General features: G+C 33.4%; 2 protein-coding genes across 2 annotated transcripts; one reads left to right on the plus strand and one right to left on the minus strand.

Moving 5' to 3' along the window:
* Positions 1–806: 806 nt before the first annotated feature.
* LOC129801371 (acylpyruvase FAHD1, mitochondrial) lies at positions 807–3,739 on the minus strand. The gene is made up of 4 exons (XM_055846324.1): positions 3,676–3,739; positions 1,587–1,730; positions 1,101–1,512; positions 807–1,039 (listed from the first exon to the last, which is right to left on the minus strand). The coding sequence occupies exons 2-4, from the start codon at positions 1,655–1,657 to the stop codon at positions 875–877; spliced, it is 648 nt and encodes a 215-aa protein (XP_055702299.1). The 5' UTR covers positions 1,658–1,730; positions 3,676–3,739; the 3' UTR covers positions 807–874.
* On the plus strand, positions 2,439–12,674 carry LOC129801367 (sorting nexin-16). The gene is made up of 4 exons (XM_055846317.1): positions 2,439–3,107; positions 3,320–3,628; positions 3,698–3,834; positions 12,195–12,674. Exons 1-4 carry the CDS (start codon positions 2,610–2,612, stop codon positions 12,286–12,288), a joined length of 1,038 nt encoding a protein of 345 aa, XP_055702292.1. The 5' UTR covers positions 2,439–2,609; the 3' UTR covers positions 12,289–12,674.
* The last annotated feature ends 1,781 nt before the right edge of the window (positions 12,675–14,455 follow it).

Consider the following 14,455-nt stretch of genomic DNA (forward strand, 5'->3'; position numbering starts at 1 on the left):
TGACATTCTCAAAGGTCTGCTGAATCCAGCCCAGCACATTAGATTCTGAAGAACTAATTAAATTGTATGTTAATTAGGATTTTGAGAACTTCGGGAACTGGGCCGGACCTCTGATTTGAAGACCGCTTTAGGTCTGAAGCTGAAACCTGTATAGTTTTAATCTTTTGTTATTTCTTTCTTCATCAACAATGCAGAGATATTCTAAAGACTCTGTAATATCAGTATTTAAAGCTGAACTAGTAGTTAATCCACAAGAGTCTCATCGTCAGAAATAAAATTATGATTAGTTATCTTAGTTATCAATTTTTGCTACAGTATCGATTAGGGTGGATATCCCGAATGATGCCACTACCTCATTTGATGCTACATTGAATAAAATCATTGTTTTCTTCAATATTACGATATTAAGAAATTATGAAATATATACAACTGTCACTACTGCATTATATTTCATAATTACTTAATATCGTAATGATCGTAATAATTGAAAAAAATCCAATTTTATTCAATGTGGCATCAAATAAGGAAGTGGCATCATTCGGGGTATCCAGTCTAATTGGGAACCGAAGTCATAACTATGTAACATACCTGGAAACACGGGCCAGGTTCTGCTTACTGAAAACCTGAATATTTGTCGATTTTTCCATCCAATTGCAAGTTTTTAAAAATGCATTTACACTGAGACTTGTATTATGAGATATTTCTTATTAGAATTCAGTATCCGTCGCTAAATATTCAGAAGTTATTTAGAAGAAGCCTTAAACTAACGTCTACCTACGGTCTACCTTTAATCCAAAATCGCATCGTCTTACTGGTCCTTTTTATTACATTCACCAAAAAATTCAAAAGTTATCGATTTTAGGATTGTCTCCTTTCAATCATCCTGAACATCAAATTTAAGTTTCACGATTTCTCCAATTCCAAACTCAATGACATCACCATGCTTTATTGTGGTAGCTCCAGCCGGTGTTCCCGTTAAGATCATATCATTTGGTTCCAAAGTCATAAATTTGGATGCATAGGAAATTAGTTCAGGAATCTAAAGCCACGGAAAGAAACACAGTTCAGGATTTTTTTAAGATAGAAGTTTTAAGATTTACCTTGAAATGCATGTAATCAGACGATTGGTCCTGACGTGTTTGTCCATTGACTTTGAGCCACAGACGAACATCATTGGGATTGGGAAGTTCCTCGTGAGTGATAAAGCGGCTTACAGGAGTCGCAGTGTCAAAACCCTTGCCCAAATCCCATGGCAAAGCTTTTTCTCTTTGTTTGCCAATGTAGCACATTCCTGTGAGATCCAAAGCCAGGCAGTATCCACCTACGTACTTGCTTGCTTCTTCAATAGATACATTCTTGCAAGTCTGGCCAATCACAACACCTAGTTCAACTTCATGGTAGACTTTTGTGAAGACTCTGGGCAGACGGATGGGTTTCCCTTCCTCCACGTACGATGAGATGGCTTTGAGAAAGAGAATTGGTGTCTCCGGGGCATTATCAGTGATACAGTCTCTATGGGAAAAAGCATAATTCCCAACCGGTTAGTTAGTTATCGGTGACCTTTGACTCTTGCAAATGGATCTTACTTGTAATTCAGAACAGCCCCAATGATCTTCCTTCCATTTTTAGCAAATTGCTTCAAATTCACCTGAGACATTTTGTTACTTTCACTTTTGTCTCCGTTGCAGTAGAAATCAGCGAGTACTTCAATCACCGAGTGAGAGATTCAACTGCTCGATAGAGAGTGGGAAATTAATCAATTTCATGTCTGTAGCCATGTTGAAGGCATTTATGTATTTGTGTATAATAGATTTGATACAAGAAGCCATTTGAGATAAGAAAACAGTAAACAACTTTTTAGTGCTTTTGTATTTGAATCATTTTTGAATGATTTAATTTCCCCAGAGGAAATTATTTGGGAGTATATGTGTATTAGAATTTAATAGCTTGGCTTTTGAGGGTTTACCACAGAATTTTTCTATAGATGGAAAGTATCATGGCATATTTTTATTTTTTATCATTATTGGGAACATAAAATCTCGATCCTTTCACTGGAATTCACTTCAACGTCCTCTGTAGAAGTTTCTAATAGCTACTTAAATTATTATAATAGTCTTAATGTTTTTTAAATTACAATTCCACCCAAAAATTTAAAAAAAAATATCGACTGGTGTTCGATATTTTATTTCTTTCAAAAAATATCGGCGCGATATCGATATTTTACGCTGCAAACTGTCTTTTAGAAGAAACAATAGAATTTTATGAATTGTAAAAACTTTAAAGAAGAGCTAAATTCTTCTATAAATCCTCAAAATCTTTCACAAGAGGCTCCAAGGCCCCAAAATAGTAAAAAATAATTTTTTTTTTCTCAAAATGTCTTGAGTCTTGAAACAGTGAAGGAAGTAGGCGTGGAGATTTCCAACAATTCTCCCTGTATTTTATTTATTGGGAATTGCACTGGCATAAACAGAAGAAGAAGAAGAAAGTAGGGGGAACTTTTTGAGTTCAGGTTCAGACTTTTTCTTGTGATTTTCCCCCTGTCCATGTATTATTTTAAACGTGGAAAAAGTGCCTTTCAGTAGTCAAAAGTGTCCTTATCATTGTTTACAATGTCACTGAGATTAATTCGTAGTCGGGAAGTGAACAGAGCCCAAAGACAAAGCAGACTGGTGACGCCGTCCATCAAGAGAAAAGATGACAGGGCTCCCCAGTCCAGAATAAAACGCTACAAATCCTTCCCGGACGTGTCTAAGAGTCGTCCGGGAAGGGATTATCTAATCAAGTCAAAGTCTGAGAGTTGCCTGGCGATTGCTGAGAGTGACCAAGTAGCCCAAGACACGAGATCACGTCAACTTTCCAATGCAAAGTCGGAAGTGTGCCTAAAGACCATATCGGTGCATAGCACGGCAGCTGCCTCGGCGGTCCATCCGCCACCGAGGAGCTATGTAAAGAATCCCCGGAAGGGTGGAGAGCGAAATGATCTGACATCATCGAGGATGAGCTTAATCACTCCGCCGGAGATGCAGTGCCGTGGCTTTGCGGACACAGCTTCCATCCGGATCCCCATCATTGGGTACGAAGTCATGGAGGAAAGAGCTCGTTTCACGGTAATTAAACCCAAAGTCTCTAAAATTACCAACTTCTTTCGGCTATATGGAAAAGCTGTGAAACTCGTCGTGAATAATTGAGGCCTCTTCGATCTCGCGGGAAATTTTGGGGGGCTGTGGGAAGGGGGGATATCTGCCACGTGGTCAATGACCTCAATTGATATTGATTAAATGCTGATCGATTATTCGTGTCCTCTTTCCTTCTGCCAAAGGTCTTTAAACTTCGGGTAGAGAATCCCTTCACGAATGATTGCTGGCTGGTCCTGAGGCGCTACACGGATTTTGAGCGCCTCAATAGCAAACTCAAGTCAATCTTCCCGAAACTCAATCTTGTACTCCCAAGGAAGAAGTTCTTCGGGGATAATTTCAACAGTGTCTTCCTGGACAATCGTGTTCAGGGACTTCAGCACTTTGTTAATACAATCATGGCAGAAGAAAATCTGAGAAATTGTCAATTTGTCAGGGAATTCTTCTGCCTCGATGAGCCTCCCACATACTCTGAGAGCATGGAGGAATGTCGTGTAAGAAAAGCCCCAGTAATTGCTCCCTTTCAGCACAAAATACTCACGATTACACTCTCGGGTTTTTAGGCAATCTTTGAGGCTCAAGAGGAAACTATTGCACACTTGAAACTCCAATTGCGTAACAAGGACGCTCTCTTGGTGAACTTGGAACAGAAACTAATGATGGAAATCAACGAAGTTGAAAAGCTAAAAGCATCACTTCAGTAAGTATCTTTATTTATTTTTTCACAAGAAAACAGTGATGTGCAAAAATATTCACACTTAAATTTTCTGTAAAAAAAATCTAGTTATTAGTATTTTAATATTTATAAATGAACATTACTGTAATTTCTTTTTATTATTCATTATGAAATTAGGATTAAAACCAGACAATATACATAACTTTTTTATTACTTTCTTTACCACATTTTAAGTTGACTCTATTTTATTTTCTATGACTAAATATTAAACTAATTATAGCTTTAAATAAAAGCTCTAATTAGTTAAAATTATATTTTAGTCTTGTCTAATTAAAATATTTTAAGTTTCATATTTTATATTTTATATGTTTTATATTTTAATTTTTTATAATTGTAACTTTATTAAATCGTTCAAAATATCATTTTTCAAAGAATATTTATTGATCTCATATTACACAATAATTTCTACACCTGTTCAAACATCATATCAAGGCCTCGTTAACAGTTCCCATATTAGGTGAGTTTTCTCAATAGATTCCGCCTTTTAGCAAAAAGTTATTTAAAAAAAAAATCAAGTAAAAGATGTGTACAAAAGCCTATTAATTAATATCTATATGATTTGCGACATTTAGACACATTTTAAGGGTAAACCTGGGTTTCTAAGGCTAAGGCAAAGCATAATAGGGGAAATATACCAAATTTCGGCCAGCTTGCAATTCCGGCCAATTCTTTTGTGTCTCAAATTTCCATGATTTCTTTGTTTCTGCATACTCTGGAGATCATACAATTCAGAAAACAAGAAAATGTCACTTTGACGAACGAGATGACCTGAGAAAACTTTGAAAGAATTCCGGAAGGGCAAGGAACTATGAGAATCAAGGTGGCCGAAATATTACTCAAATGTCGTCACGCTGTTTGTTCGTTTGATCATAATTTTTCACATTATTACTGGGTTATCATACTTGCACATTAAAATTTTAATGTGATTCACATTAATTGTCGCTTGTGAGCGTCCAAATATGTTATTTGTGTCTTTGAGTCACTTAATATTTGGGGTTTTTCTATTTATTGATAAAGAAGTGGACTTGGCCTGCAAAAATAAGTTTAAATTTACTTAAAGTATAAATATTTTTTACATTAAAAAATTAAAGAGAAAATCGCATTAATTTTTCGCATTAATGCTATAAATAAATTTATATCAAATTTTGCGGGCCAAGTCTACCTTTTTATCAACAAATAGATCAAATTTTGAATATAAAATGATTCAAACACACAAATTACACATTTGGACTCTCACCAGCGACAATTAATGTAAATCATATTAAAATTTTAATATGTAAGTGTGATAACACAGTTATAGTGTGAAGCCTTGTGTATTTCAACCAAAGTTGTTGAATTTTTAAACAAAAGTTGTTGAATTTTCAGACAAAAGTTGTTGAATTTTTAAACAAAAGTTGTGTAAAATTGGTTGAATTTCCAATTAAGACATATACTTCAGTCGAGATGCTTTTCATTGGGCAAAAGTCATATAAAACATCAAATATTTATGTGCATAATAAGTATATCGTGAAGATCCGAGCATCAGATGTAATTATCTCGCATTAGGAAGGATCCCGAGTACAGGAAAACACAGGAAAACAAAAAGGCAAAAAAGTAAAATAAACGAAATGAAATGAAAATTCAACAATTTTTAAATTCAACAACTCCAAATTCATCAAATTGAAATTTAACAACTTTAAATTAAACAATTTTAAATTAAACATTTTTTCCAAATTTAACACTATAATAGTGGCGTGAAAGATTACACACTATAATAGTGTTAATTTTTTTTACTGTGGCGGACATTTCTTCCAGACGAAAGTACCGGTGAATCATTCCTAATAACGGTTTTTCAAGGTCAAATGTTAAAAAGACACTAGAGAGAGCGCATTTATCAAGCGAATGGGATCTGTTTGGACTCATTGGAAAGGTCTTGGAATTTCCGACAAAACTGAACCGGTTCCAATCGCTTTTGAATCGATAATGAACCGGTTCATAACAGATAAATAATTTTTATACGAAATTCAATTAAATTACTCCTGAGGTTTTTTGGAAATATTTTGAGTGATTTATAAATCGGTTCAAATCGGTTGTGAACCGGTAATGAACCGGTTATTTACCGATAAGTAATTTTTGTTCCAATATATTTTATATTACTCTTTGAACTATTTTGTGGAATCTGTTGAGTGATATAAATCGATTTAAATCGGTTGAGTAACGGTAAACGGTAAATGATGCGAAAGTACTTTTGTGGTAGACGGAAGTGGGGTACTTTTGAATGTGGGGTATCTTTGAAATTGGGATTTTTCACCTATTTTTAAATAAAATTGAGTCTCATCGAGATCTGCACAAACAGATTGAGAAGCTAAATTACGTTATGATATGGCTCAATTTAATTTAAAAATGGGAGAAAATTCCAATTTCAAAAGTGCCCCACTTTCAAAGGTGGGGTAGCATCTAAGTCACGAGTTCGAACATTTCGCAAAGCCTAGGATGCTTTGCCACCCCTTTTTAAAATGTATTGAGAATGTTCTTAGAGAAGAAAAAGAAGTAGGGGGAAGAGGGACACCTTTGAAAGTGGGGCACCTTTAAAATTGGGATTTTCTCCTATTTTTAAATTGAATTGGGATTTTTCTTCTATGTTTAAGTGGAAATGAGCCATATCATAATGTAATTTATCTTGTCAATCTGTTTGTGCAGCTAAATTACATTACGATAAGGCCCAATTTTATTTAAAAATAGATGAAAAGTCGCAATTTCAAAGGTACTTCACTTTCAAAGGTGCCCCACTTCCCCCTAACATTAAATTTAATTTGTAATCGGTTCACAAGAAAATTGAAACCATTCATAATCAGTCTAAAAATCGCGCAAAACAGTTTTAAGAGTAATAACATTGATTTTCAGATAAAAATACATAACGATTCATCCTTGGTTCAGAACCGATTGAAACCCATTCTATCTTGTCAGAAGTTCCAAGACCTTTCCAACAAGCCTAAACATGAATCCCTTCGGTTGATAATTACGCTCTCTAGAGCCTTTTAAACTTTTGACCTTGAAAAATCGTATATGGACGAAATATCCGCCTAGACAACCTCTAAAATACATCCAAAAGGGTAAGGGTGGGGAAAACGGGGAAAACCGTTTGACCTCTAAAGCCGTCAACTACCCCACGGACAGACAGGGCATTGCAGCTCTGAATGAGGATAGGAACGTAAGCGTGTATGACAATCTTATGCCAAAATCACAATAAAGCCAATACATGCAACCGAACATTGCAGCGCTTGCAGCCCAGAATGTTTGTCGTCCGAAAATGTTTTAAATTCAATAAGAATTGATTTAAAATGAATTTTGAAATTTAAAAATCAATTTAAAATTTATACTGGACGTAAAAATAACAGTTTCTGACTTTACAAAATATTGTTTTCGAGCTTTTCGAGTAATGTAAGAAATTTTCTATAAAACCTTTTTTGGAAAAAAATATACAAACTTATTTTTAAAATATCAAAACTAATGAATTCATATAATATATATTTAAAAATTAACCTTCAGAAACTTAAAAAAAAAACCTGAAATAATAACACTGTTCTTATTTAATTGAATCTCACGTTCCTATTCATATTCAGAGCGTCAATGGACGAATAAACCGCGTGGTATCATTTCTCAGAAATCGTCTGAAGCGCTAAAATATGTTGAGAAAAGTGATCCCCGGAGGTGGAAGATGTAAATTTTAGGGGGTGAAAAATCGAACGATTATATTGCTCTCTCTGTGGAGTTCGAGCATTAAAATTTATTACTATGTTTTTTTTTTCTTTTGAAAGAGTTTTCAACCTGTTGATTTAAAATTTGACTAATATTTAAATTCTTAAATTATTTACTGAAAATTTGGAAAATTTATCTTTTGGAGTCTTGTATTACCGATACATCCAGAGACGAGTTCTAGAAAAATGTTCAATTTAGAGTGAAATTTACACAAAGCCAAGAAAAAAACATCGAGGAGTGAATGAAATCTAGAACTAGATATTGTCTAAATTCTAGATCTAGATAGATAGTTTCTAAAAGATGTTTCCATGTGTTCAGTTATTATCGTAATTATTCAAACATAATTACGAGAACAAGTACACATTCATTTTTGTTTTGTAAACATGTTCTTAACATTTTAATGGGAGTGAATGAAAAGTAGATCTTGTCATCTCGCTCTAAAATAATAACTTTTAAATATTCGAAATCGAATTTTCGAAAATTGATTTTTCGATTAATCGGACCCTAGATTACATTGGATGAAGTTGGAGTGTCAAAGAAAGTTAAAAGTTTAGTATTCCATGAGAGCTTTCCAAAACACCATTTTTTTGTTTTAAATTCTAACAATTAGAACCGAAGCTTTAAATTTAACTGAACCTTATTATAATACTCCCTCTGTCCCGAAATAAGTCCTACATTCTTTTATATAAAATGTACACTCTTAGAAAAATGTAGTCCCAACTATCTCATATTACAGTTATGGAAACTATAAAATATAGTAAGCATAAACCCATCCATATATTTAGCTAGGGTAACTAAATGAAATAGTTGACCAATATTACTTAGTATATTTTTCATTTAGTTATAACTAAATTAGATTAGTAACGGGTACTATACTATAACATATTAGTTCCAATAACTAAATAACTGTGGTTGGTAGTGGGTACCCATCTATTGGCTGTAATAACGATATCATATTAGTTGTAGTTACTATATAGCTCGAAAAAGTTTCAACACATAAGTAAAAAGCCACTCTTTACTCATGGGCCTCTCAACATTTCATTTTTCCATACGTTTATGCATAGAGGCACTGAAGAGTATTGGTAAGTTTTTTCCTAAAGACAATTGACTTATAAGTCTGATATATTTCGAAATCGTGCACTAAAATTATCTAAAAATACATATTTCATTATGCTCGCCGAAATAATACAAGAACTATGAGCAAATTTGTTTTAGGCTCGGTGCAATAGCTGCAAAATTTTTACAAGGAAAACTGAAAAATATCTTTACTTTTTATTAGGCTTGATGGGCCCCTGCTTTACTATTGAAAAGTTGTCAGAACTTTATGAAAATATAGGCCCATTTATTTGCATTAGTTGTGAGAACTAAAAGGAATTAGTTGGGATATCGATTTCATTTAATTGACACAAGCAAATATAATTGTATGAAACCATTATGAAATAATTGCTGCAACTTATCCACGTAAATATTGCTTTATGTTCTCACTACTAATAAATTTATTATGAGCAAAATGTTTTAAGATTATAAGAACTATTTTAAATAGGTTTGATAATAATCACCCGAGCAACTAATTTTCATTAGTAATGATGTCTAAACTTTTCTAAGAGTGACTAGCAAACGTACGACTTATTTCGGGACAGAGGGAGTAGCGGAGACTGGGGCAAAAAGTCACAAAAAGGATATTTTATTTTTTTACAAGCTACTCGAGCGCTTCAAAAATTTCTAATTAGCACAGTTTTATAGGAAATTTACCGCTCTACAACTTTGTGAAAGTAATTTTCCTATATTTTGTAAGGAAATACGTTTATCGAGTCAATTTCTAAAAGGTAATTTTGTGACTATTCTCAAAAATGCTGGGACAAATAGTATCAGACTTTGGGTATTATCATATTTTGATTTGCTTCATTACGGGCTTCTGTAAATTTGAAAAAAAAATACCTAGAAGACATATTTTTATAGAAAATTTACTCATCTACACCTTTGTAAAACACCGTTTTCTCTGCGAGAAAAATGAGAAAACGAAAAAAGAGCTTTTCAGAAAAAAAAACACACAAAAGACTGCAAATCGTTTGAGCAATGCAAACAACAAGCGGTGAGACATGATAATGACGTTTCTTTTCACCGTGGAACATCAAAAATTGTTTCGCTTTTTGTTACTTTTTACCCCAAGTGACCCTTTTTAATGAAAGGATTTCTGGAGAAAAGAATTTTTGTGAAATTCTAAAATAGATAGCGGATTCGTATTCAAAAAACCCAAATTATTTAGAAAATATTCACCAGTGCATCAATTTTGGAAAATAAGTAGGTATAATAATTGTTATCTTCTGCAAGAAAAATATTTCAAAAATAGGGCTAAAAATTTCTATAATTTTTATTTTCTAAATTCCTTGTTCGAATTCTAAGAAACTTACGGCATTGAAGAAGGTCTATTGAGGCTATCTATAGAAAAAAATTGAGCCGCTATCTTTTTTACCTTGGAATTTTTCCACCTTTTTTTTTACCTTTTGCATTTTTCGACTTGTGGCTTTTTGCCCCAGTTTCCCCTATCATTTACCTTTACAATCCAATTGCGAAGCTAAATTACGTTATGTTAAAACTCAGTTCTACTTAAAAATAAGAGAAAAAACCCAATTTCAAAGTTGCTCCAATTCAAAAGTACCCCACTTCCCCCTATCGACCATGTACGTTGGATAATCATCCTAAAAAGAAATGATTTTTGGAAATTATTCGTTGCCTAGGCTAAAGTGGTACAAGTTGGACAGTGAGTGGTACAAGTTGGGCAATGGTACAATTTGGACAGGGCTTTTTGTCTTGATAAATTTAGTACTTCATTTTTATTTGTATATTTTTAATGCTTTAGTTTTATAATTTGGTTCCTTGTGCTTAAAAACAAATTTTGTATTGTATTTATCAAGAAAAAAGCCATGTCCAACTTGTACCGGCGAGTTGTCCAAATTGTAACACTAATTCCAAATTATATCACTTTACCCTAATTGTTTTTTTTTTCTGCAAAATGTCTTGCATTAGTTATTAATGAAACATGTTATGCAGAAGATAATTCGTTAGAAGCGACCAATGATTTTCAAAAAATCATTTTATTTTAGGGTGACGATCCAACCTTCGTGGTTGATACGTGCTTCATTTAAGGAATAATTCATGAAATAAAATTAACGCTCATCTCCTTTCAATCGTTTAGCATAATGTCTTTTCTACTTTTTTGCACTAGATTGAAATGAATAGTCTTGTTTGTGCTGTTACCCTAAAAAAAGTGTAGTCATTACCCCTAAAATTCAATTCCTTGTTCCCCTGAGGTTGCCTGTAAACCTTGTAAAGGATGTCAACTGCCATAAGCTTATCTGAGCTTTTCATGTTTGCATATGAACCGGATTCGCAATGAAAGAATCACATCTACCATAAAGTGTTTTAGGCTCATCACTGCCTTTGCTCCTGAGGAACTGAGCTCTTGTTCTTTGTGGGTGTTTTGACTATCCGAAGGTTAATGTTTGCTTTTAATAAATTGCATAAGATATATCTGCTCCCTAAAGTCCCCGTGGCCATATTACTCCTTACACAGGGACACTTTTTGTATGCAATTTACTGTCTCCTTCATATAAGTGCTCTGCATCTGAGGGAAGGGTAGCATATGTGCACTGTTTGATGTCGAGGGGGTGCCCTCAATACCTGGTTGTCCCTTTTCTACAAGGAGGAGGTTCTCTTATAGAGTTCAGAGATATTATAGTTCCTCGAAGGCTTCACAAAAGACATTTTAAACGTATATTCTCTTTGCTAAGGACGTGTTTTTGTATTACATTGTTCTATTTCTCGTAAAGTTCGACAATTTCTGGAGGGTAATCTAAGTATTCTAAAGTACTTCTAGCCTTAGGATAGGCTTTCAAGCTCCTGTTTTTTAAACTTTATTTTAATTTTTTTTAATAAAAATCTTTTCCATATTCAGAAATTGACGTAAAATCTTAATCGTTTTAACTGTGTCTTTGAAAATTAAGTGATTATTTTTAAAGTTTATTATGTCTGGTGGTTTTGATTAGTCATATTAATATTGAGGCGATGGGAGAGATGAGATCAAAATTGCTTTAAGTATTAACCTAGATATTGTAAAAATTGTCGGATAGAACGCAAAGCAATTGTATCCGTATACGAAATGATTATACCGTGTAATAAATTTTGCAATATATTTGCATTTTTGCAGCAGAACATGGATGTAAATGGCCCGTAAAATGCCATTAACATTTCTTTTGTATTTTCAACAATTCAATAGAAAATCAAGCTACTGCATATTAAAAGCAAATAATGGATTTTTATTTAGTCTTATTATAATTTTAATTAAAATCACGATCTTTGGTTTTATAACAAAATAATGTCGTGATTTGAAAATGACGTGAAATTTTTTTTTTGATGATTTTCTTGTATTATAACTTATGTTGCATAACTAGAGGGCAAATGTGATTTCTAACGGAAAGGCTGCAACGTACTAGGGGCCACTTTTACTTTTGCTCATCACTGTGTTTCGATTGAAAATTTTTCAAGGCAGAATATTTTTAACTTTTACGTTTTGTTTTGACTTTCAGAGCTCTCCAGGAGCATCTTAAAATGTCTTCCAAAGATGAGAAAATTCCGCATCATTCTCGAAATGATTTCGTGAATAACAACACGAGGTACTGAAATTCCCGAAATTGTTGGATCTGTGTCTCATTGATGTAAGTCAGCAAAATCACATGCTGTGTATTTTTATCAACACTACTCAACATATTCGTGGGAAAGGTGATAAATAAGAAGAAGAAGAAAAAAAAGAAAAAAACTCATCGTTTATTATTTAAAAAACAATTTTTACACAAATATTTCGTGTATTTTCCAATGAGAAAGTATTGATGAAATCTCCAAGTGTGGCCTTTTCACACTTATTTAGTTAAATGAATATCAACATGATTGTTTACCAAATATTTTTATGTGAAAAAAAATTTGAGAGAGAGAGAAAAAGAGTGTAAAAAACTCGTTGGTATGTTCTCTTATTATATATTTTTTATTAAAGTGAGATAGTTTATGCAGAATACCAGAGATTTCTTGCAACATACTTTTTGGGTGGATAAACACAATGGGAGAGAGAATGTATGGGATCGCATGGTTTGAGGTGATTCCACATGTTGCTCCTGCTAAAATGTACTTGTATTGTGAGCTATAAATAGCCCTTAATAGTAAACATTACGAGATGAAGAAATGGTGACGATGAGTCGCGGGAGGTCACCGTACGAGCACTTCAAGTGTCCTCTTTACAGACTCAAACGGGAGTATTTTTAGCACTTTTGCAAAGATGAACACACTACCATTAAATTGTTGTGATTTTTCATCGCAATTACGATGTGGACCCCACACTCAGCTCCATCCATCCAGAGATTCACACTAAAGCGTCTGCTGAAAACTTTTCCAGCTATACTTTACTATTTATGCCATTTCCACTGCTAATTAAAAAAATGACGAGCTTTTCAATTGAAATATAACATTTTTTTTAAATTTAAAATAAACGTAAAAGGCTGACCTACGATTTTGGAAAAAAGGGTTACCGGAGCATTAAGTATTATCAAGCTTAGGGCGAAACTTCCGCAGCCTGTTTTGATGTTCGCTTCTCTTTGGTCCTCCTTAATAGTGCGTCTTTTCCGGATTTATGCCGTAGACACACTTACGACTTAAACCGAGAGACGGCTTAACTCTTTCGCGTCACACTTTTATTCAGCAGATGAATTCATGTAAAATTGAGTTTTTCCTAATGCTTTATGATTAAATATAATAATTCTGAGAGAAAAAAAATTTCCATTGCGTGAAAACTCGGAAAAACTCCGGGTCATATATGACCCTATTGTCGGCAAGGGAAGTATACATACCATTTTCAAAATCTATATCACGGGCTTTTTAAGAGTTTTTTTTTTGCTTGAAGTCATTAATTTGGCCAAAACCATGGCAAACTTGGTGTTCAAGGAATCTTCCTGGTAATCCCTTGAACAGTCTCTGTTACAATATTTTGAGTGGTATTTGGCAAAAATAAACTTATCTACATATTTATTCACACACAATACAATTACACAATATGAGACGCTTGCAGAATCCTCTAAAATATTGCAAAATATGTTATAATTCATCAGATATAAGATGAAATGTCCAGGAGCAAGAAATTTTCCTCCTGAATTTCACAAAGAAAAACAATGTCCCAACTGTCCCAACTACATTGTTGGCACGAAAACACTTACACAAACTTTTCCCTTGCCGACAATAGGGTCATATATGACCCGGAAAATTCTACACACTTTTCTGGAAAATTGAGAGTAGTTTATTATATCAAAATATGCAATATACAATCTTTGGATATTCGATTTTGTGTTTCTAAATAAGTTTTTGCTGAAAAAAATAAATGAACATAAAAAAATTTGAAAAAGAAAAGTGACTTTATTTTTTTCGAAAAATATTACAGTGCCCGCTCTCTAATCCGGATCACCGTAATCCGGACGAGTTATCGACGGTTACATTTAAAATCATTTTGAAGTTATGTATGCATGTGTGTTCAGCAATGAAAATGAATTATCCTGTGATGTTTTTGTTTAATAAATGAAGTATAATAAAATAAAATTCTCTAATTATGTCTTTTAAGCTTCTTTTAAACTCTTATTCTAATTCTATAAAAAAAGCCTTGTATTATATTTTCGAGACGTTGAACAAATTCAAAAAATCCATCCGGATTACGAAGCGGACATCTGTCATATTGCCTCCCGGTCATCTGGATTACAAAGCGAGCACTGTAATTTATTCATTAAAATCTATTTCATTCCCGCGCTTTTTGAAA

This window comes from Phlebotomus papatasi, chromosome 2 (genome assembly GCF_024763615.1).
Source record: "Phlebotomus papatasi isolate M1 chromosome 2, Ppap_2.1, whole genome shotgun sequence".
Classification (NCBI taxonomy): Eukaryota; Metazoa; Arthropoda; class Insecta; order Diptera; family Psychodidae; genus Phlebotomus; species Phlebotomus papatasi.